We start from the raw sequence: 25,677 nt of genomic DNA on the forward strand, positions 1-25,677 counted from the left end.
GTAAGTAAGGATTGCAGATGAGTTCTGCAGATGAGTTTCTTGGGATACAGGAAAGAGGTGCTATTACTTGCTACTGTTAAAATAGTATTTCAGACTGGTTATCTTTTATTTTGGGGATTTAGATATAATTTTTTGTGGTTTTGGTATTTTTTTTTTTCACCCCGTAACAGTCATGTTTTGATGGATTATCAAATATGAAAACCTGGAGAAAATTTTGAATTTTTCCTTGTGGAATATTTGTTTTGTCTGTGGTGTGAACTAAGCAATGTGACTACTTGGCACTGTAGTATAGGTACAGATATAATTTTTTGGTTTGTTTGTTTTTTTTATGAGGTGATCTTATAATTCTGATAACACCTTTCACATTCTTTATAGTGTGTGTTTCTTTTCAAAGTTAAACTGTTGACATGCTTGAATAAAAACCCTAGAAATATAGACTTTCTTACTTTTGGATCTCTGAAAAGAAAGACATAGATTGAAAAATGTAGAATCGAAACACATTTACTTCTGATGCAGTCTCCGGAATTGGTTTTTATTATCAGAGTAAGTGGTTTCTGTTTCTGGGAAATAATCTATCCTTTTCAAATAAAAAACAAACCAAACGAGCAAAATATGCAAACATATTTTAAAAACTTTTAAAGTTATTTTAGAGTAAAGTTGTTCTTTTAATACTTGATAATCTAGTAAGCACTAGTTAAATGGGTTCCAAAGAACATGGAATCTTGTTTTACAACAGTCATTCAATATCCTTAATCAGCCTGCTCAACTTTGTATGCTTCCCTGAGTTAATTGAAGGGATAGTTTTAATAAAAAAATGTAGACATATTGGAGATAAAAATGACATTACTTCATGAGACACCAAGTAGAAGTTTCATAGAGACACACAGAGTGATGTCACTTACAATGCAAGACATGCTGAATAAAAGGAATCATAATTCCCAGAGGAGCCAACGTACACAATATTTAATGGGAATACTGCATACAAATTCAGAAACATGGAGAAGACCTGACAGCACTAACAGCTTTGACAGTAGAAGATGAGGCTCCAGTGTGTGACATCTGACCTTAAAAAACAAAAGTCTATCTCCCTAGTTATTAAATGCAGAGAATAAAAAGGACTTGTCAGAATGGGGTGACTGAGTCACTGTTTCTTTCAGCATGACCAAGTCCGGGGCAGAATAGGACACAGATATGTACATATATTAGAGTTTCATTCTTTGTCCTTCCAAAGGTGGCAATTTATATTATTACATGTCAAATAAACATTATACTAGAGAAGCAGTGAATTAAAAAATATTATAAAATTTCATATACTTTGAAAACAATAAAATTAGTTTATTTTTTGCATGACCACACTAGCAGCTGTCTCTTATTCACTGGAAGCTGGATTTATAGCAATAAAACCAATGAACAAGAGCACTCTTTGTATAGCAAAGCAAAGTATCTTCATTGTTACTGAAAGGTCCTGAAAAGATATTTAAAGGCAATAGGACAAAATTGAGACTGTGTTGGTTGGCCTACTTAGGCTCCAAATTTTATTTATGGGAGAATACACCAGCCACACTGACATGCACAAGTCTTTCTGTTTCACAGCTAAAAATGTGCATCAGTGGATTTTAAGTACTTTAATTCCTAGATAGAAATATAATCCAACGGATTAGACATCTGAGCTGTTTAGAACATTTTCTGTTTATTTCATTCTCTTTCTCTAGTGAGTCTCCTTTACGACTTCCTCCCTCTTCTATTCCCGTTTGTTCAGCTTAGTGTCAGTAGGAAAATAAATTCTCTAAGAAGGATTTTTGAGAAATTTGTAAGCATGATCTTTAGCCTTATGTTTGAGACACCCTTCAGTAGTGTAGGAAATGGGATTTCAGTTCATATGTAGTTGAGCAGAACTGAGAATCAGAGAAGAGAGCTTGTCTTTTATTTTCTGACATCCATCTCAGCTTCCATTGATGACTATAGAGGTTCATCCAAAGGATTGCAGACAATGGAAATAGAAGGATGGAATTTAGTCTACCCAGCAGAGGTACTGGGTCCATATTCCATGGCTTGACCCAGAAAGACAATTTAGTTAAATGACTGGCATTTTCTTGGAAATATCAGGAAAATACAGATATCCAATACTTATAATACATTCACTTGATATGCTAGAGATGTCCTTCTCTATCTGCCTGGGTTTTGTTGTTTGGTAGTTTGTGGGGGGCTTTTTAAAGATTATTTTGAACTCTATGTTAATATAGAAGTCCCATTATGTTGTTTCACAATCCACATATTATTTGTGTTGCTTTGAAAAGATCCCTGACTATTGCCAACAACTCTACCTCAGTTGACCCTTTTTTTAAAATTATGTTAGTACTCTGTTTCTTTGGCACTGGTATATTTGGCTTGTCTTTGGATTTTGCCTTATGATGGTGCAAAGGAACAACATTCACTGCCAAAGTAAAATAAAACAGCTAGGCTGATGTAGCTGAAATAATACATATTTACATCAGCAGAAAATTTGGCCAAATTTTCAGCCATTTATGTTACAAGCTTTATTAAGGAAGGCAAAGTTCATTGACTCCTTCACTTTATCAGATGATGAACAAAAGCCCCAGTACAGTTAGTAATTATATCAGTCACTAATATACCTACATAGGGTTTTGGTCTGAGGTCTTGAATCCATAAAGAATACCGGCTAGCAATATTCAGCAAAATGGTGCTTCCTAGTAGAGGGATTTCCCACCAGAGCAGTTTGTCAGTGCAGCTGCTCGTCATTATGTACAGTCAGCTACTCTGCAGCCTCCATCTTTTACATAAAAGGAAATGTTGCATGATTTTCCCCCTCAGAAACAGCGCTAAATATCAATGAACTATTTGTGCCATCTATAAGTTCTTTCTGAATATGTGAACATGAATCGTGAGGAATTTCTATTTTCTTATTAAAAATTATGGAATTTTCCTATACAAAATCAAATTAAATATATCCATTGAAATAAGTCAGCATTGAAACTTTGAAATGCCCTTAAGTTTAAAGTGGATGTGTGTATTCATTTCTAAGAAAATTTTGCTTCTTCTTAATTGAAATAAATATTAAGCACTATGAAGAAGAAATCTTTGAGTTCCACTCTCATTTTCACACCTATTTTCCATTTTTATTGCATAAAACTGTCGATGTTTTAAGTGTGGCTTGCATATTTGACTCATGAGTATTTATTATTCATCTCAGCTTTTGGACAATATACCTACTCAAAACAGTTTTGAGTAATTTACTGTTGTGATAATTGAGAAAAAATGACACAATATAGTAAAATGATCAATTGAACTACTTGGAAACTGAAATTGCTTCTTTGGCCTGTGCACATGAAAAAAATTGCAGGATTAGAGTAACATCTAAAATGGATATATAGATATTACTTCCCTCCCACTCCCTAGAATATTTTACATATAGAGATCTTCCTCAGTTGTCCTAATGCATAAATTGACTTCATAGCCATATCAAAACATTCTGAATGTCTAAGTCAAATAAATTGCACGATTTTGTATAAACATTGTGGGTAAAATCCTGACCTGACAGAAAACAACAAAACATCTCTGTGTACTTTATAAAATCTACTTAAAACCTAGCAAAGTTAGATTTACTTAGTATCTACAGAAATAGTGCTATTTCCAATATTACTAATACTGTAGTATTTTGGTGCTAGGTACACAGATTTCCGTTATCAGAAAACTGAATTTGGTGTCTTAAAGATGCAAGATTTCATGCACAACACGTTCTAGCTATTGGCAGGAAAGCATATTGCTATTTCTCACAAACACTAAGTATCATTAAATTCTACAGATCTTCAGTGATATAAGTGCTGTAAATTCTATTTTTAATTTTTTTTGTGAGATTTGAAAGTGCAGTTCTTTTTTGTGTACAAACTTTATAAACTTTGCTGTATGTATTCCTCTAATAATTCAGTCAGAGAGTCATAATTTAGCTGATCGGTTTTCCAAGACCAAAGTTCTACTTTCTTCTTGTACTTTGTATCCTTCTATATAAGACTTTGACTCACAATATTATTATTTAAGACAGAGAATATCATGTTTCATAGTTACTACAGAACTGATTGAGATTTTTTTGAAAAAGTGGAGGAACTAATTTTTTCTTCTTCAGTTTCTCTAAGCAGGAATTTTTGGTTGGATTTGGCATTGGTTTTGGAGGGTGGGTTTGTTTCTGGTTTTTTTTTTTTTTTTTTTTGTTTTTTTTTTTTTGTTTTTTTTTTTTTTTGTTTTTTTTTTTTTGTTTTTTTTTTTTTTTTTTTGTCTATTTTGGCTAGTTGGTTTGGGGTTTTTTGGGGGGGTTTGTGTGTACTTTTTTTTCCTTTGGGATTTGGGTGGGTTTTTGGGGGGAATGGTGTTGGGGTTTTTTTGGGTGGGGATGTTGTTTTCTTTCTGTAATCTTTGTATGTAGACTGAATATATGCTAAGGAATGTGTCTGACCTTTGGTGGTGTCAGATATTTGTGGTTCCTTTAGGGAGAACTTGCCTTTAGAATTAATATTTTATTCCTGTGGGACATTACAGAAATAAAACCTGGCCCTGTTAGAAAATGGAAAACTACAGAACATTAAGATTTCTCTCTCCTAAAATTTTATTTTAGACAGGCAGTCACAGGCTAATGAAAAGAGGATAGTACATGAACATTGTGAAAGGAGTAATGGATGATAATTTATTTGAGGAGAAGTCATTCTTAGGAGGATATTCTAGTGGAAAGAACTAAGAAATAGGCAAAGGATGATAGCTGAAGTCAATGTGCTAAAGAAAGGACAGTGAAGAGAAAAGAAAATGGGGCAGAAAATTTACAAAAATGCAGACAAAGAAATCTCATTCAAAAACTGCTTTTACATCCGCAAATTTGTTTTCTATGTACCTGCTTCTACCAGTCTGAATTCTTTGTTGTTTTTGCTTTCCTGGAACAAGCATAGAACCAAGGACAATGTCATTTAATGTCTTTATACCTAGGGAGAGCTTTAGTAGCTTGTCCCAAGGGAATGTCAGTGGGAGGAGAGTCTGTGCACCAGTGCAGCCTTTGGTTTGGTCATCTGTGCTTCAGCTAGTTTCAGCTAGTCCTTTTCTTCAGTCTTTTCTCTATGGGAAGTGTCTTGTTTGTAGACCTACCAATCATTACCATGTCTAAATAGCATAGGAATGTAATGGGATTATATAACATGGAAAGGTGAGCTAGCTACTTCGTGTTGCCAAACCAAACAACAACAAAAAAAGTGTATTTCTGTTTTATACAGATGGCTTACCAATTTTTTTTTTCAGTGTTATATTAAATCTTTGCTATTTATGTTTCTAAAACATGGCTTCCACTAAAACTCAGTGCTGCTTGCAAATAACCACGCTTGACAAAGGAAGAAAGAACAAAATACTATTTTGTGAATATGTTACAAAAAAACCCAAGAGGTGAAGAAAGATAAATCACACAGAATCGCACAGAATTTGCTGAGTTGGAAGGGACTCAAAAGGATCATGGAGTTCAAGTCCTGGCCCTGCACAGGGCCACCCCAAAAATCACACCATGTGCCCTAGAATGTCGCCAAACACCTCTTGAACTCTGTCAGGCTTGGTGCTGTGACCACTTGCCTGAGGAGCCTGTTCCAGTGCCCAGCCATCCTCTGGGTGAAGAACCGTTTTCTAATATCCAGTCTGAACTCTTCTTGGCACAACATCAGTCCATTCCCTGGGGTCCTGTCACTGATCGCCACAGAGGAGAGATCAGTGTCTGCCCCTCTGCTTGCCCTCACAAGGAAGCTGTATCTGAATGAGATCTGTCCTTGGTCTCCTCTTTTCCAGGCTGAACAAACCAAGGGACCTCAGCTGATCCTCATATGCCTTCACTTCGAGGTCTTTCACCATCCTCATTGCCCTCCTTTGGACACTCTCCAGTAGTTTAATGTCTTCCTTTTATTGTGGCACCCAAACCTGCCCCCAGCACTGGAGGTGAGGCTGCTCCAGTGCAGACCAGAGAGGACAATCCCCTTCCTTGCCTGGCTGGCCATGCTGGGCCTGATGCCCCCCAGGACAGGGTTGGTCCTCCTGCCTGCCAGGGCACTCACTGCTGACTCATGTTCAACTTTCTGTTGGTCAGAAAGTTGAGGTCTCTTTCTGCAGCACTGCTCTCTAGCAACTCATTTCCCAGTTTGTGAGGGCTGCCTCATCCCAAGTGCACAGCCCAGCACTCCCCTTGTTGAACTTTTCATGGTTGGTGATTGCCCAGCTCTCTAATTTGTTGAGGACTCTCTGAAGGGTGTCCCTCCCTGCCTTTGAGGGAGTCAGCACCCTGTGAACTTAGCATCCCTTCCAGTCCTGCATCCAAGTCATGAAGATGAAGAACACAGGGCTGAGGATGGAATCCTGTGGAACTCCACTAGTGACAGGTCACCAGTCTGATGTCACTCCATTGACTGTAACACTTTGTGCCCGACCAGTGGGCCAGTTGCTCACTGTCTTGGTTTAGGGGAAATTTGGGAGAAATCCTCTGAATAGGGTGCCTCTGGGAAGCAAACCCAAATGACCCCTCCCCCAGCCAGTCCGGGAAAGAACTTCCTCAGAGAAAAGTGGAAAAATTTATTTATTTAACAAACTAAGTTCCCACAAGCTTAAAGAATGACTACTACGAAACAATAAAACCTTTCACTGCTCTGAAGTGAGATGGTAAGTTCAGAAAGTCCTTGCTGTGAGTAGCTCAGCTTGCTCAGTCTCTTATCAGTCCCTGTAGAAGTTCAGGCCCCGGTTGGCTGCAGGTGAGAGCTCCTGGTGCTCCCCTGGGTTTTTCAGTCCAGAGCAGGTTAAACAGTCTCAAGAAAAAAACAAAAAAACAAAAAAACAAAAACAAACAAACAAACAAAAAAAAAAAAAAAAAAAAAAAAAAAAAAAAAAAAAAAAAAAAAAAACAGTCCAGAGACCTTCTGACCTTCTCTGCCTCAGCTAGCTAAACTTACTAAAAGCAAAGAGATCTCTGTCCTGCTGCTGTCTGTGCCTCAGGTGAACACACTCTGGAGAAGGAATGTGTAAGAGTGAACAATTTCTTCACAATAAACTGTGTGCTGCTTCTTCTCCCCCTTTGCTCTAGGAACCAGTCTTAAAGGTACAGAACTTAACATACAGCGTAAACAGAACAGACAATTGGGGATACAAGCATCATAAAGTCACCCTAAGACACACACCCATAGCATGATGTGTTTATTGAGAAAGGGAAAGAGATAAGTTGTTTGTTCTTATAACAGTAAGATACAAACTTTTTTTTTGTTTTCATTTATGAATGAATTAATAAATGTAAGTCTTTCTCAGGTTATAATTTTTCTTCTCTGTTTCAAGGATTCTCTTTTTTTTCCTTGTAGAGTTACAAGTAACTAATTTTTATAAGAAATCAAGTACACAGTTAAAGAACCTGAAAGCTTTTCTATTTCTCTTATTTGCATCCATTTATTCAGAAAAATATATAATAATTAATATTTTATAGGAGGCTTCTAAGAGTCTCCTGTAATAAAAATAGTTTTAGAAAGATAATGTGAGAATACAACAATATCTCTCTCACTGGATTTTTTAAAAGTTCTGCCAGTTTTACATTCATTTAATCTTTGATGTAATCTAGGTTTGTTTAACAATTTTACTCTGAGAGCACAGTACTACAATGAATCAGACGACATTGGTAATGCTTTGTTTTCTTTGAAAGTCAGTCAAATATAGAAATAATCTGACCATGAGTATTTGTGAGGGATTAAGTAGCAAATAAAGTGGGAATTGAAATAAACATTTTTACCAGAGAAAATAAGTAGAGCAAGAACAACATTACTTCTAAGATTAAAGACCTCTAATAGTGGATATGAAATAGGCATCCAAATGTCATTATTGTTAAGTGTGTATATTATGATTCTCTAGTGTTAGTTATAGCTTGAAGAAGAAATGCTGCTGATAATTACCTGTGTACATAGTATAATTTTCTAGCATTGAGCACAGTAGATTTACCAACAATCTCAGAAAATCATCCATTTCTCACAGTAAAATTTATTTCCAGGTTTGAAATGCATGGACAATTTTTTTTTGGACAAATTTGTATTCCCATCTTTATAAGTGAGACAACTTGTGTCAATGAAAGAGTAAATCTAAAGTGAAGGTAAAAACACCAATAACTGTAAAGGGATAGCCCCACTCCGATTTCAGGGTAGTGGGTCTGCAGAAGGAGCTATCTTGAAAGAGATACTGAAGAGTTCTTTATAGCCAACATCCAGTCAATTTTTGTGCAGGCATATTTAGCTTCTTGTTTCTCAGCTATTTAGATGATACAAACAACTTCCATTTTCCTCAAGATGTCTTTTTTTGCTTGCATTTGTTCTGTTCTTCTTTTTCCACACATCGTATGGACACTCGCCAATTCTTTCATACATAGTCATGATGATAAGAAAACAATATCTTTTTATAGGACTGATTATATAGCATGCTACTTTACCACTTGTTTTCTTGTGTAGCAGGCAGGAATGTGCAAGGGTACATAATTCAAAATGTATTGAGATATAGATAGATAGACAGACAGGCATACGTATACATTGCAACTGCCAATCCTTCAACTGTACTGTCCAGTGCAGGAGTTTGTGAGAGTTCTGAAGATCCTGTATAAAACTTACTGTATAAATTCTACATTTATAACTGCAGATACTCATGCAGTGCTCATGTATTTTCACTCTACCATCCACATGAGAAATTTTGAACATCTAGTGGTAATCCTTTGCTGTTAACTGCAGCACAGAAGAACTAAAACAAAGTCTAATAACTCTTATCCCATCTAAAAAGAATAGGCAGACTTGTCATTAGGCAGTCTCTGTTGACTGACTGCAAGAAAAAGCTAGATGATAAGGTTCCCTAAGGTTCTTAACCTTAGTAAAGTTAGATGAAGAGGAATCCTATTCTTAAAATCTTCCCTGAAGTCTCTAAGTTTGGTTAAGCTTCTATAATACCTTAATACCTTCGTTTGAGCTTAGGTAGACACATCATTTTCATCACTCTGAGAATTTTGAGGCTCACTGTAGAGAAGGGAACTCAGCTCTGTTTCCTCACTGTTTTCTGTGCTTTGTGTATTCAGACAGTATACATAGAAAAGTCATAAACAGAAGAACAAGGTAAAAATCTGAAAAAAAGACAACAATTGAAGACATAAAATTTCCAATCTGATTTTCACTTTCTATATTAAAAATGCTGAAAATAAAACAAAAAGTATTCCCCAAAATGACTGGGAACATATCAAAACTATATACAAAGTTTTAACTGACTCATATTTTTCAATATTCAAGGCAAGAAATTACTTTTCGAGCCTTTATGGGGCTTTGAAATGATACTTTGATGAATGACATTTAGCTTTTTTGACTACTGTGTCTTTGGTTGATGGCTGAAGAGACATTTAAGATACTAATGGCATGGAACAGTCTGTTAAAGCCCTAATGTCATCTTTTAATGGAATACTCCTGTGCTAATAATATGATAACTTTTTATCTATAGATAATTCTATATAGTCTCTGTGCATAGTTTGTATTACTAGTATTTATGATCCTTAATTTTTTTTTTTATTTACAGTTTTAAATGAAATTCATTTGTTTTAAGGAAGTTTTTTCCTGAATGGAAAGTATTGCATCTGTTATTTTGTTTATTTTATCCAAGTCTTCTTGAGTCAATGGGCATCTTTGTAAGGACTTGCATGGATGTGGGATTTATGCCATTGAAGAGCACCCTTTCAGTGAAGCTTGAGAGAAGAGGGCTCACTTCCAAAGATTTGCAGACTTAGGCTTGACCTTGGATTTATTCACAAAAGAATATCCAAAGAGAATCCAAAGTTTAGTTTTGTTGAGTTGCACAGTTATGTTTCATCACTTTTTCTGTAGTAAAGGGATGATTACAGGTTCTCTCACAAATTGCTCAACTTATCTGTCTGAAGTCTAGGGACACAATTTAAAGCAGGTAAGTATTAATATTAATGGCTAACTGCTATTTTTGAAATCCCTATTCAGGTACTGCCTAATCCTTTAAGAAGCAAAATCTCTTTCAGTTCTCAATAAAAGCTATTCTCAGAGGGGGTTTTCTAGATAATTTTAGTAACACTCAGAAACTAGCATTTCGTGGGAATACCTAGGAGGGAGAGAAAGAGAGAGACATGAAAAAACACACATGAAAGGCCACCAAAATTGTCCAACGGCAGTGCCTATTGCCTCAAAATCCCATTTATAGTATCCTATCTATTCCTTATTTCTGCATCCTTTTGAGAGCAAAAGCAAATGAAATCATGATGGTTAAAATTATACATTTTGTGATTTAAGTGATGTTTTAATACTGCTGTGAGTGAGAGGAAGTTCTTCCATGTTCTTCCCCTTTGCCCATAACTCAGATCTGGAATATAAATATTGTTGCTTACCATTCATAAGGAGTAGTTTTGCAAGAATTTTTCCTTGGATATTCGGATATAGTCCTCATTTATAATGGTATCTGTACAAAACTCTCAACGTGTTGTTAATAATACTTTTGCATGATTTATTTATAGTTATTTCTCTTGTCGAGTTTGCTTCAAAATTGTGGATTTTATACTGACCTTTCCATTGACTCCCTTCTGTTTAGGGCGGATCATGGCAATTTAGTAATATTTCAAATGTCTTTATGTCAAATGTAAAATACATCTTATGTAAAAGATAACATATATATATATATATATATATATATATATATATATATATTTAACTTATCTATGAAACTTTTTATACTGCCAAAGTTTACTCTGAAAAGAATGTTGTGCTGTGGTGCTTCTCTTGAGGTCTGATAGATTTGGTTACTGATGGAAGAGCCATTTGTTAACCCTCCTTTGGTTTGATATACAGGCTGCCATTTGGGGGAGATGTTATTCCTGTAACATACATGTGATTGCAACTGGCAAAGACAGCTTCACTTCATTTAGCTTTAGACTAATCAGGGAAATAAGCAATAGAAAAAATTCTTGTCTAGAGAAAAGTGCATTGCACTCTGGTATTTTCAGATAAAACCTGTTTTCCTCACAGATGGTAAACATTAAATTTACAGCTACTGGATTTTGCACTTCGGAAACGGCTCCTACAGGACGTGCAATCTGATTTTGCAAACATTTAAGAACATGAGAAGGAGTCATTGATTTCAGAATACCTAATTATATATGCAAAGCTCTCCGTTATAGTAAGAATTTGTAAGACTGGAATTAAAGTGGGTTTTCTGCCTTAAAACCAAACCAACAAACAAAAGCCAAACAAGTTGTTGTAGTTATTTTCAGCTAAAAAGGTGAAGGTAATCCTTCATTTCATCATTTCATTTTGTTTCACGCTGGAGGCCTATTAATAATGCATCTGTTATTTGTTTTGTTCTCTGTTTTAATTTAATTGCTTTGCATCCTTGTGACAATGTCCTTTTCACAAACATTGTAAGACATTAATAAGTGAACAAAATCAAGTAAGTTCTGCTATGAACTGCTCAGCTTAAAAGTTGTGATAGATTAATCTGTGCTGTTGTCCTGAAATTAATTAACAAGACACTGAAAATGCTGGTTAAATATATATTTTTCTCTGTTCTTCATTCCATGGCATGTCTCCATGTCCCTTCGTTCTTTGAAAGAGTTGAAATCTAGTTTAACAAACAGATTTGAACCATACCTTTTTCAATGATTTACATTTGTGATCTAGCTGTCTTTATAATTGTGCCTCGTGTAAATTAAATTATTTTTATGTTTTAAATTCTGTTCCTCAACATTTACTAGCAAAGGGTAAATTTCTCTGTAAAATATTTTTGTTTTCCTTAATGGCAGGAGCAATATATAAATATGAACATGCATAGCATTTAAATAATATATTTATTAAATCTGGTATATTCATGGCTCAGGAGTAACATAGACTGTGTTACTGTGTTTCTATTAATAAATTTACTGATTTAAAGAGAATATGGGCTTTTATCCCCCTCCTCCAATTACCCTGAAATGTGTTAAAACCCTGTTTTTTATTTCTCAGAACATGATTCATGTTTTATAAAAATTGAGTCATGATTAGAAGAAAGTAATCCTCAGCTACACTTGTTGGAAACCCAGAGTCCCTGTAAAAGACACCAGAAAAACTAGGTTAGCTGTAGTATGCATTCAGAGGAAATCGTAGGCAAAGCTAATGTCCATTTTGTTATGAAACCTAAAATTTTCCTTCTAGATGGAATTACTGTTTTTTTTGTTGCTGTAGTGAAAAGGCAACGTGTCTCAGAGATTTTGAGAGAAGCATCATTTTTTATAGAACTGTTGATTTAATGGCACAGTGTAAGGCAGCTGAACTGCCATCTCAAAAAAGGACAAGATGAATGGATAAACTCTTCAGTTTTGTTGTATAGGTGATTTAAGTTTTGTTGTATAGGTAATTAGAAATTGCCATATGAAAATCACTGTTTTATAGGCCAATAGCAGTAACCATTTATACACAGCTGTATGTCTCTGCCACACCTTTTCCATCAGTTCCTTTTCCAGAGGAGCAAAACAGTAGGGATTCATGCACTTGTACTTATTGCAACCTTAATTATCTGACCAATAACAAAAGAAACACTGACATAGACTTCTGGTAATTTAAGATAAAATCCCTTGATATTAATCTGTCAAGAAAAAAAAAAAAAATCTGTCTTTTTTTCTTTTTCTTTCTTTTTTTTTTTTTTAACCCGATTTCACACAATCTTTTCTGCTTGATATGAAATGAGCCTGTTTACACCTAAAATTTGGTGTAAACAGGATTTTTTTTTACATCCAAACAATGAAGTTAGAAAGTTGTGAGCCTGAGTGTAGAAGGCAACCTGACACTTTCAGATTTCTATCCCTCTGTGTAGCTCAAAAATTCTGTTAAGTGGAATGGATATTACCTAAAGTTTAGGACTCTAGAAGCAATAATAATGAGACACTAAAAAGGAAGTAAAAAATCCCAAATCATCCTATGAAAATGAAAAGCCTTTTATCCATCTATCTTCTAATTTTAATGAAGATGGTGTAAATTGAGATTTATGCTTTTTAGTGGGTATTTTGAATATGTGTATGGATTTGCGTGTTTGTGTATGTGTATGTTAAATATTTCTGAACAAGCAAACATTAAAAATATGCTGAAATTCTGTTCAGGATGTTGGGTATTTTCCTGATTTCTAGTCTTCATTCTCAGACACTGTGCTTGGTATCAAACTACACAGAAAATGTATCTGCACTGATGTTGTGTCCTTAAAGCTCTTTCTCAGGAGGATATTGATGCGATTAAAAATCTTAGATAAAAATAGACGAAAAAAAATTTAAAACTGTGAATGGGCTGAATGACCCACTTAGAAACATATTTGGTGACCTGCCATGAAATAGTTAGGGAATTAAAAAAGGCACCATAAAAAAAATCTGCATCCTGTTGGGAGCCCTAAAATCTTCAGTAAGAATATTGGTACAAAGACTTGTTGTCACAAACAGACAAATAGTGCTTGTGAGTCATTGCTTTGATTCCAAAGTAGCACGCAAGCAAAATTGTGTCTGTTCATAATGGAACAAATTCAGCAAATAGTGGCAAACAACTCCCTAGCTTACATAAAAGAACACACTATCCAAGCTACATTAAAAGTTTCATTAATTGTTAGGTAAAAATACCAACTGCCACTACCTGTTTTACTTCTATTCATGTATTCTGTATATACTTGCATTGCAAAAGAAAAGCCCTCTTGATATCACAAAGATCTAAATGATCTTTCTATAAATAGTTTAAAATAATTTAAAGCCCTCTTTATATCACAAAGATCTAAAATGACCTTTCTATAAATAGTTTAAAATAATTTAAATAATTTAAATAATAAATAATTTTTTAAAATATTCTGTAGTAAGCAGTGCTAGAAATCCTTTCTGGAGAGTTTAATTTAGATGTTTGTAGAGATGTTGGGATGTTTATTTGGTAGCACTGCCTATTAATTTCTTGTGTTCAACTCAAACACTATGTGGTCCTTGAGGATGCCTGACTTCATATTTAGAGTCTATTCTACAAAAATGAAGTGTTTATTAGCAAGGCAGTCAGTGGAGACAGATAGGCAGCTCTGGAGACCATTGGAAAGACTGACTTTTCCTTAGTCAGTTTTTTTCCTAATTAAGACAAAGCAACCATCCTACAGGAAGCAGACACAGGAAGCCGTGGAGCCTTCTCCTTAGGAACCAGTAAGGCTTGCATTCAGGAGCAGGCAGTCTGAAGAAACAGCTTTTTCTCATCTTACCCTGATAGTATTCATACAAGATGTGAAAACCTATTTTGCAAACTTACACAGCCCCAAAAGAGATACTCCAATTGAGCAAAGAGTTTATCTTTCTGGTGAACTGAGGTGACTTCAGACAGGCTAGAAAAATCATGGAACCATAAGACAAAGAGGCAAAAGGAAGCTGTGTGCATGAATAATTTAAAACTTTCAGAGAAGGGAAAATAATTGGAACTGAGCAAATAATTTTATTTTATCTTATTTAGGTTTCATTTCCATTATTCTTTAAATTCCCATGGGAAAAAAGACAACAAAGCAAAGCTGTGACAGCCCAGGAAGTAGATTCTGCAACCTTCTCCCATTTAGCAATTTGTTTTTCTTATATTTTTTTTCCTAGCAATAACTATCACTTAGTGGGTTGAAATGTTTGACAAAAGATAGATTTCTATTTTTCAGCTTGTACTTAGTGAACACTAAATACACACACACATATGCACACACACACATTATATGTGTATAAAAATGCCACTGGACACCAATATGTAGATGAACATAGGAGGAAAAAAAAAAAGTATAGTTCAAATTAATAAGAAGAGATGGAAGTATAATTTCTGCATAATAACCTTAAGTTATGAAGTTCTGCAAACATAATTGAAAAAATATATTAATCTATTAATTTTTACTTTATGATGGCCATTTTAAATAAGAACAGATTTGGAGAAACAGTGCTTCTTTAAAATTATAATTTTTAAATAAGAAAATACAACTTTAAATAATTGTATGTGTTGCATAGAAGCATGATACTTTGCATCATATTTACATCCAAATAAAACCAGACCAGTAAGTAAAGCTAGAAATATTAATTGCCATAGTTCATTGTCTTATTTGTGCCAACGATCTATCACAATAATCCATTTAAGAAACAGCTAGTGAAATGCTTTGAACATAAAAGAAAGACTATAAAATCCTGCTGGAGCTGTAGGTATCTTCAGTAAGAATGTTTTTATTGTCACAAGCAATGTTAACAAAAAAGGGCAAAGAAGGTTAAAGAAAATACAAGAATAAAGAAATATTTTCATCTGTGATTGCTTTGTTTGTTCATGGGCATTAGTTATATAAAGTAGCCATCTGATCTGTATCTAGGCAACAAAAAATTGCTCCATTTTAATACTAAAGTATGAATGTAAATAATCATTTTAACAGGAGCATACTGCAGAAGAAATAAATTACTAGTTTACGCTTCTGTAAAAGGTAAAGAGAAGTAAAAATTGCATTTTTTGAATAATGGGTCAACAGTAACTAGATTTACTAAAAACTTTCAACAAAGTACAAGCTTAAATATGAAAAAGTCCTTTGATTTTGTCTCTAATGATGTGACTTGAAGAAACTTTTGTACACAGCCACCCTCACTTTTGCTTTTCTTCATTGGCAGGGATAATTTCATTCCTACCAACGCTTTACCTAGACAGATGAGAAACAATGGCTTCTGGGGATCCAAATAGGAAACTGAATTCCTAGTGCTTTTTTTTCCCCCCTCAGTTCATTTAATACTTCACAGCATTGTATTGTATTTCTTTTCAGTATTCTTTTGTAGCAGGATAGAATGAAATGGGAAAAAAAAAGTTGTCTGGTCATTCCTAGATATTCTTCCTTCTGCTGAACATTAATCTAGGGACAGACAACATGCAGCAGAAGTGCTTCTAATGTGGTTAATGGTTTTTGGTTTTTTTGTTAACTCTCAGAGGACTGAGAGTCTTAATTTTAGGATTATGTTCTTGAATACATGTTAATAGAGAGAAATATGAAATATGAAGATATAGAAACCAACCTAAAGAGCTTAGCCAAAACTGCAGAATGTAAATTCCTAGCCCACAGAACTAGTTTCTAAAGAAATGATTACTTCTATTACATTCACTTGTTGAAAATAACAGATAGAAAATTATTGAGTTTCTAATACTATTTTGAAACATTCAAAACATGAATATTTAGCAGTGTTAATTTTTTTTTCTCCACAAATAACATCTGTTTCATAACCAGAAGAATTCAGGATGAAAACAACAAAGTCCATATACTCAGCAATTACATTTCACAGAATAAGATACATGTGTGCAAATGGAGAAGCAATTTGGGCTTTTCTATATATTTAATACATCTTTTAGAACTGTCTCTCTTAATCTTTTGCTATGTCAAAAAAATTGCAAGCATCCAAATAGTTTTAGAAAATAAATATTTTTTGCTTTATAAACAAATTAAATCAAAGCTTTTCAGGCTTCTCAGATACATCTGCTATGAAGAATCATTTCAGAAGATTTTTTTTTTTCTCACTGGAGTAACTAAAGTCTGGGTACAGTTATATTACCAGCTTATAAAATTCATTCATATTTTCTTTTGCTGCAGATTGATTTCTTTCTTCGACATCTATGCCTTCTGCTGCTGGTTGATCATTACCATATTCTTACAACTACTTTGCTAGAATTTAAGCCCTGAAACCTCTTTGCTTGTTTTATAGACGATCTCTGTTGCCTTCAAACACATTGAGGATCATTTGTTAGAAATTAGCAAAGACACATGATTTTTAGTAGTGATGTATTGAGTGCAGGTGAATCAAGAATGTTTGCTGCTTTAATGCATGTCAGCTAATGCCAGGAGAGCTGGACTGATTCCACAGAAATAAGATTCATGTTGAAGATTTTGAGAGCATGTTTCATTTTCTTAAAAGAAGGGGTAATACAAATCAGCAAAGCATGTGAACTGCTGTCACAACCTTGCTCGGCCCTGACAGACAACAACGGTTTGTCCAGCCATCCCTCTGACCTCCACTGCTCCCAAGTGGGATCTCTGTAATTTCCATATTGTTTGTAGTTTCTTTAGAGAGAAGTAACTGATCACCTCCTTCCCTGCTCTTTCACCACCATCTTGCTGGATTGGAAGATGATCCTGTCTGAAACCCTTCTGTGGGTGCCTCCCTTGCACCCCTGGTGGCACCTATCAGGAGGAGATGTGGTGGTGCTCATCACGCCCTTAAAGATTATTCCTATTAAACTTGTCTTGTGAAGTGATTACTTAGCGGCCAATCATAGCAAGACTGTGACTCAGTATTTTAATTTGTCTTCTAGAAAAGGTGGTGGGTTTTTTGTTTTTTTTTTTTCCTTGTTTTGGTTTTTTTTGTTTGTTTTTTTTTCTTTCTCTCCTGCCACTATCTGCAATAGAAAATTTTCTGAAGACTAATTTTCCTTTACAAAAGTTTGTAAGTTTGCCCCTGTTAGCAGGATCCTCCTACAATTCATATCTCTGTCTGAGAGGCCAAATTATGGATAATGTTGTGAATATTTTCTAGCAACTGATTAAGGACTGAGTTACTTTGCTTTTGAAATTTTTTTTTTTTGAGTATGACAGCAGTGAGCACTGGGGAGATGAGGGGGAGGATATCCCTGAAAATTATATCTGACACTTGGGAATAGTCACTTCATAATTTCCGGTGGTCTCAGAAATCACCAAAATTGAATCCATCCTGGAGAAAAAATTAAAACTAGAGCATAATTTGGAGATACTTAGAAATCTCAAAACCTGTTTTGAAGTTAATTCTAAGTCTCTATATTCAAGTATTCTTAATTCAAGTTTTCTCACATGGTCTGCAAATCACTGCATGGATATGTAAGCATAAACAGTGTAATTTCTGAAACCATCACTATTAGCTGGACAAAGTAAGTGTATCCTGAGGTTCATAAAAAACTGCAAACAAGTAAAAAGGAGAATAATAATCTGTTACTGTTATCCTTTATAATGATTTAGTGCTATAGAACATGAATTATTAATCAGAGAAGCACAGAAGAAAGCATAGAAGAAAGCACCAAAACCCAAACTCAAGAATAAATGTATTAGTGAAGAAAATCCCACATTACCTAGAACATTAAATTAAACAAATCTAATCAACATTTCCTTTTCTAAATTATGAATGTAATAATTGAAAATCTAATTCCTCCCTAAGGCCAACAAGTAATTCTATTAGGAAGCTGTTATATACCACTTAAGGAAGTTTGTGGTGCCTATGAAATGATAGTTATTGTACCACAAACTCAGCTACCAACAAGTGACTCATTAAAATGTCCAAAATTTAAATGTTGGTTCTTTCATGTTATTTTAAAAGATAAGTTTTAACTCCCTTGTTATTACAACTTTTAAAATGAAATTACATCCCTAATGACATGAATAATAACATATAAAGAGAAAAATACTGCCAGATAATAAAAAGTGAACAATGAGTAGGACAGTCTCCCAACAGGACCACATTTCATAGAATAGTGGTCATTTCCACCTGCTAATTTATTTTAATGGTTAAATTGTAATTTATGTTGGTTTTTGTTTTTGTGTTTGTGATTTATGCATATAGAGTGTTATTGAGAATAAGTCTAACTGAATGCCTTGCAAAATCTTCAATTGACTAAGAACTGCAAAGTTGAATCTTTTAAATCATCAGATTTTGGCCAAAACTGGTACAAAATGGAAATAATATTTTACCTTTTATGATAAATTTTATAGGACAAGACTGATCATGACCTTCCAAATTTATTCAGAGCTTTGTAGAAAACGTATGATATAATGTCCTAAAACAATCAAGCAACCACATGTTTTCATTGATTGGAGCATAACATATTATTTATCTTCAATTTTTTTTTCCAAGTTGAAGGAAAGTCTCAGATTACAAAGAAAAAAAACTGTCTAATTTATGACTCCACTTTATCAAAGTCTTCTGGCAAACATCATAGTTATAGATGTTTTGATTGGTGTTTCTCTAGAGTTACTTTAACTTAGAATAGTCAAAGTACACTTTAAAATATTCTTATCTCTGTTTAAATTATTGGATCACTATGAAGCTATGAAAGCAATAAAAAAGGAGGTTATATATAGAGCTGAGAAGAGGAAGGAAAACCCAGTGAGGTAACTCATTATGTCTTGCAACAGAAAATGGTGCGTAAGAGGGTGAGAATTGTCCATGGAACAGAAGCAAATGAGACCACTGCTAATGTTCACTTGTTAAGCACCACACTTTTCTCTGGGTCCAGTCCTCGCAGAAGTCTGCTCTCTGAAATCACATTTCCTTTTCTCATGAGTTCATGGTGTCTAGCAACCTAGTAAGCATAAGAAATGCTAAATGCTGCATTCTTGCATTATCCTACTCCTTTCATCCCACCTGGAGTGGGAAACAGTCTCTCAGCTTGGGGGTTGGAAGGGAAGGAGAAAGAGAGGGAAGGGCATAAAGCATTGGAAGAACATTCACAGTAGAAATTTAGGCTTTCAGCCAGCTATCAAATTGATTTGATATGCATTAGGCCCATGGGGCCAAAATACGGAGATAAAAAATAGACTTTTCCTGCAGTGGTGTAATATTGAGTATTACTGTGTGCAAAATGTCAAAGGAAAGTAGCGTAATTTTTTTTTTAATAATTTAAAAAGAATGAGAAAGTAGGTCATATAAATTTAAAAAATGAAAATGGCTACAAGATTGCAATTATCTTGGTGATTTTATTTATCTCTAAGGGTGAAGTCATAGTTCTCAGATCATAATTTACAATCTTTAACGTAATGGTGTTTTTAGGGGGTTTTCTCCATTGCCTTTATTTCTTTCTAAATCTGTGTGTGTTAAATTTAACTTCTGTGGCTGGGAAAATATGATTTTGATCCTGACCATGTTTCTGCAAGTGTTTAATTCAGCTCAAGATCAAGAGTGTATTTCCATAGAAAACTTCAGTACTGTCACCACTCTTGTACATTGTTTCACATTGCAGAGGGTTTTCTACAGCTTAGGCCCTTTCAGGTGATCCTCAGCTGAAAGATGTCCTGAAAAATTCCCAGCAATTTCCACTTGTAATCTTTTTCTCCTTGACTATTGCTATCTGGTAGTTTGAAACTAAAGAATTTTTCTTGAATGCTTCCCTTCAAAGAGTTAGAGAAAAATAAAAATAGTTATTTCAGGAACTTCAGTTTAAAGAAACGCTTTTTTTCTCTTCACTGAAGTAAAATAGAAAAAAGCAAAAAAACCTGTTAGTGTTGTGTATTTCTGGACAAATAGTTACTATATGCCTGAATTTCTTTAAATAGCTTTGAAGAAATATTTAGATCTGGTATTCAGAGCATTAAAGAAAATATATCCTCGTCAAGAAAAGATAGATTTATGAATTCAGTTTGTGTAATGTGGGTCTGACTCTTTGCCATGGTGATTAGTTTTCAAATTAAGAAAATTTATTCTTGCAGTTAATGGGAATCAGCAGCCAGCTGTGGAAACAAACTAAAAAAAAATAAATCTTCATCTGTTGAACATTAGATATTCATTAACTGCAGTTTTATCCAGTTCACCTTTTAGTACATTTGGTAAGAATTCAAAATTACAAAGTTCAAACAGTTTTAGTTTGATGCTGCTAGTAGAACTAAAGCAGGTTTAGGCTCTGAATATTAATTACCATTCTGCTTTAAAGGTTACAACACTCTCTTTTTCCAATGGATGTCATAGCTCTGATTGAATAATGCCTTTGTTATAGAATATTATAGAATATTGCAGTGAGCTGCAGCAACAAAGCCAGCAAGTGCGTTATTCTTTCTTTGACAGGCTTAAAAAATCATAAAGACATGCAAAAATAGAGAAAAACACATATGTTAAAAAATAAATTGAGACAATTGTGGATTAAGAGTTTATTTTTTTCTCCATTTGTATATAAGACAAAAAAAAAGGTTACTGCCATTCTTACAACTTGCTATTAGAAGAGACTTTTAAAACAAAAAAGCCTGATCAAATGTTTTTTAGCAATATGGATATTATTTGTATTCTGCTTCCTTCTTATTGTGAATACCTTCCACCATGTGCATTTTCATTCTTCCTATCAACAAAAAAATTATTACAACTAGTGCAAAGAGACCTGTTCCCCTTTGCCAAAGCCTGGGAAATGTACTACAACATCTTTTTTCCCTCAGGAACTTAAGATTCACCTTCCAGTCAGGAGCATAGAGGTCTTTTTACAGCAGGCTCAGGTGGTTCATGATAACAGACTCCTACATTTCAAACTGCACCAGACCATAGATCTCCTGAGTCCTGGGTTCCCCTTCAAGCAATTTTTTCTGAACTGATAATTAGCTGGAAAAAACTGCCAAGCGATGTCCTTGTTTTGTCTTTGACAGCTGTCACTGGTGCCTAAATCAATAATGCCCATCTGAAAATTTCCATATACTGTAAGATATTTCTAATAGAAATAAACTTTGCAGTTGTCTAACAGGAGAAGGCCTAGGGGAGTTAAGGAAAGGACTGTGAGTGCATGGCTCAATGTGGTAATTTGGACATAGCACAAGGCCTTAACTGTGAATAATAGGCAACAGGGATAACTGCAGTGTTTTGCCTTAGCTGGTTTCAAAAACCCAAAATTAATCTCAGTCCTAATCTTATGGTCATTTTGTTCTCAGTTGCAAGACAAGCAGCAAACATGTCACACTTTGTTTCTAGAATCTTATACCCATGGTGCAGGAACAAAAAACAGCAGCGCAGGTGTTCCTGCAATTTTCAAAAAGAAAGATGAGACTTGATTTGTTCAGATAAAATCTTCCCACCAAAGGCTATATTGCCATGGATTTACCTGTTATCTTCCTAATAAATATCCTCTGTGAAACTGAAGTGCAATTTTTTTTTCCTTAGGCTTTTTTCATGTTCCTTCTACTATTTACTTCAGCCTTCTTTTTTCTATTTCTGAGTACATTTATCTATATCACAAGTACAGAAATTTAAAGAGCTGTGTAGTTCAGGAAAGTGTTGGTAAGAAATATTTAAATTAATGTGTTAGGGTGCATTTTTCTCAGTAATAGACTGGCTGTCTCACATCTTTATCCAAAAATTATTTCCTAAGACTTTATACCCTACTCACATCCAGTTATAAAATGTTTAAAACCTTCTTTCTGTATTGTTGCATTGTTACAGAAATATTTCAGATAAGAAATAGTGATTCTTCATTAATGGGATCTCTGAAGTAGGGGAAAACAAACTCAAGCTAAACAGCACACAGAATGAATTTCTCTGCTTGCACTGGAGACAGTTAACTAGGACTGTGACCTTTAAAAAGAAGGAAAAAAAAAAAAAGCATAGAAGATGAAAAGATAGGAAGATGTGTTGTGAATATGTAGATACCCTGTAGCTAACTCTGTATCTGATGAACTAAAATTATGGGGTTTTGCCTTATAGGTTTTTTAAGTACTGGGGACCAAGCTGCAAAAGGCAATTATGGATTGCTTGACCAAATCCAAGCTTTACGTTGGATTGAAGAAAATATTGGATCATTTGGAGGAGACCCGAAGAGAGTTACTATTTTTGGATCTGGGGCAGGAGCTTCCTGTGTCAGTCTCCTGACGCTCTCCCACTATTCAGAAGGTAACAATCCTCTAGGCAAAAAAACCCACTCTTCTTTTCTTTTCCTTTTTTTTTTTTTTTTTTTTTTTTTTAATAATGTTAAAATATATTGAAAATGCCAAAGGAGATAGTCTGAATCAGAATTACATGAGATCTCTAATTTTTGTAAAATACCTACTAGATAGAATTCTGGATTTGTATTAATCAACATAAATATATTTATAAGGAAAACTAAATGCTATTACAGCATAAATCTCATGCAACAAATGCCATGGGCAATATACTTTTTCTAGCTTTATCAACACATTCCACTGACTCCTCTATCAAAGAATTTGCCCTAATTAAAATGGAAAAGAGCAATGACCTTTCTGATTTTTTTGTATACTCTTGGCTGCACTCCCAACATATATATAGATGCTTTCCTTATTTAGTAAAAACTTAACTAAGCCTTATTAAAAGCTGCATTTAACTCCCCACAAGAACACTGTGTGATCCCACAGTGTTCTTAAGATTTTGGTAAGTGAACTGTAGGATTTCTACCCTCAACACCTCACCCTCCAAAAAAACCAAACGCGAACTCCAAGAATGTACAGCACCAGTACTGAACTATAAATATTCCTGGTGATAAGACCAAATCTATAAAGACTTGATAAAAGACAACACCAAAATATCTATTGTATTTATTAAGCCATGCCATTTCTATCACATTAAAACTGACAGAAATTTGCAACAGATAAGCAGTAGCCAGAAGTTATAGCAGGGAGGCTGGAAAACACACCTCATTTTGAAATACATAGAGCTATGCTTGATGATTCAGTCTATTGATACAAATAAAATTTCAGTGAATAACTGCTGAGCAAGCTATGCCAAAATCAAGCAGATGGAACCATGTAAAACTTAACTGATCAAATAATTGAAATTTTGTACTGTGTGCATTCAGTAATCTTCAAAGGTATATCAACAAAAACGCCACATGCTTTTGTAGCTGTTACTGTCTTTCACATTTTGAGAACTTTGCAAGAGAAACCATGTGGAGAAGACACCCAAGCATTTCAGTTAAAATATAAAATAGGTTCATTTTAATGGTCTTACCAGAAAAAAAAAAAAAAACAACAAAACAACAGATGGGACAGATTCACCATCAAGCTCCCCTTGGCCTTTCAGTGCTTTAAACAAAGAAGCTCTTCACACTAGATTTTCATTTCTCTTTATATTAGTGTACATAAAACAATCAGGAAGAACCATTGAATATCATCTTACTCTCTAGCAAAAAAAATAAATTTATTTTAATTCAACATAAAGGCAGTTACATGCACACAAAATTTAACGTATATACAGTGATAACATATGCACACAATAATAATTTTAAAAATTAAGTGGTAAATAAATAATGTCAGGATAGAAGATTCAAATGTATGAAATTACTTTTAATAGAGCAGATTTTTTCAAGTTAGTATGATGCATGGCTTTTGTGAAGGAAATGAGAATGTGTAATTTTCATTTGACCTTTAAACTACTGAAAGGCGCATTTATGAGTGTCATTTACATGGCAAAGAGCATATGATTGCATTTAGCTGCCAGTCCTTCAAAGAAATTTTCACAGGACTACAAATATGCTAAAGCCAGAGGACTTCCATCAAAAACACAAGGAAACTGCAGTACAGGAATAGGCTTTGTTCTTGAAACAAAGTAACCTGAAATCCTCATGCTTTATGTGTGTGAGCATCAAGAACATAAGAGATTTTAATTAGTAGCCTATTCTACATAGCATAAAAAGAGGGCAGTGAGTAGGATCTACAGAAATTGATTTGAAATTTCCCTGTATGCATCCTTTAGAGATTCTATAATCAAAGCTTTGTTTCCTTTACTAAGAAATACTTTTCATTTTTTTAATATATATATATTTCTTAAATATCTAATTGGATCTGTATTTAAACAATTTGCACCTGCAGGTTTGTTCCAAAAGGCAATCATACAGAGTGGAACAGCCCTGTCCAGCTGGGCAGTGAACTATCAGCCTGCCAAGTACACTCGGATATTGGCAGATAAAGTGGGCTGCGACATGCTGGATACCACTGATTTGGTTGAATGTCTGCGGAATAAGAATTACAAAGAACTCATTCAACAGACTATCACTCCAGCCACGTACCACATTGCCTTTGGGCCTGTGATAGATGGAGACGTGATTCCAGATGACCCTCAGATTCTAATGGAGCAAGGGGAATTCCTTAACTATGATATAATGCTGGGCGTGAATCAAGGGGAAGGCTTAAAATTTGTGGATGGCATTGTAGACAATGAAGACGGTGTTTCCCCCAATGATTTTGACTTTTCTGTCTCTAATTTTGTGGACAATCTATATGGTTATCCAGAAGGGAAGGACACCTTGCGAGAGACCATTAAATTCATGTACACTGACTGGGCAGACAAAGAAAACCCCGAAACAAGACGGAAGACCCTGGTTGCTCTTTTTACAGACCACCAGTGGGTTGCTCCAGCTGTTGCCACGGCTGACCTGCATGCCCAGTATGGATCTCCAACATATTTCTATGCATTTTATCACCATTGCCAAAGTGAAATGAAACCCAGCTGGGCTGATTCAGCTCATGGTGATGAAGTCCCTTATGTGTTTGGGATTCCTATGATTGGTCCCACGGAACTGTTCAACTGCAACTTTTCCAAGAATGATGTCATGCTCAGTGCAGTGGTTATGACATACTGGACTAACTTTGCCAAAACTGGGTAAGTCTGACCCCTAGCATTCATATGTTGATAGCATACTTCTAAAATAGTCAGTATCACATTCCAGTGGCCTCAAAATCTGATTTTGAAGTAGTAGATAGAAATATTTGTGTTAAGATAGGAGTTAAATGAGGTTTATTCTTATTTAATAGATTTTTAATTAGTATGTTCCCTCAAACTATTTTCTTTCAGTAGCTCAATGAGAATAATAACACTGTATTTTTGGTTCAAAAAATAGGACAATTACTAAGACAAAATGCATGTCTCAGAGAAAAGGTGGTTCACTGAGA

The 25,677-nt window shown here is 34.5% G+C and overlaps 1 protein-coding gene across 2 annotated transcripts in view; it reads left to right on the plus strand.

Moving 5' to 3' along the window:
- The window catches only part of NLGN4X (neuroligin 4 X-linked), a 156,187-nt gene that overhangs the window by 120,742 nt on the left and 9,768 nt on the right, over positions 1 to 25,677 (plus strand). For both annotated transcript variants that reach the window (XM_083884948.1, XM_083884949.1), the window contains 2 exons: positions 22,481 to 22,666; positions 24,598 to 25,387. In XM_083884948.1, the coding sequence (XP_083741074.1) occupies positions 22,481 to 22,666; positions 24,598 to 25,387 (976 nt within the window). The remainder of the gene's footprint in view (positions 1 to 22,480; positions 22,667 to 24,597; positions 25,388 to 25,677) is intronic.

This window comes from Zosterops lateralis (genome assembly GCF_965231275.1).
Source record: "Zosterops lateralis genome assembly, chromosome: 2".
In the NCBI taxonomy this organism is placed as follows: Eukaryota; Metazoa; Chordata; class Aves; order Passeriformes; family Zosteropidae; genus Zosterops; species Zosterops lateralis.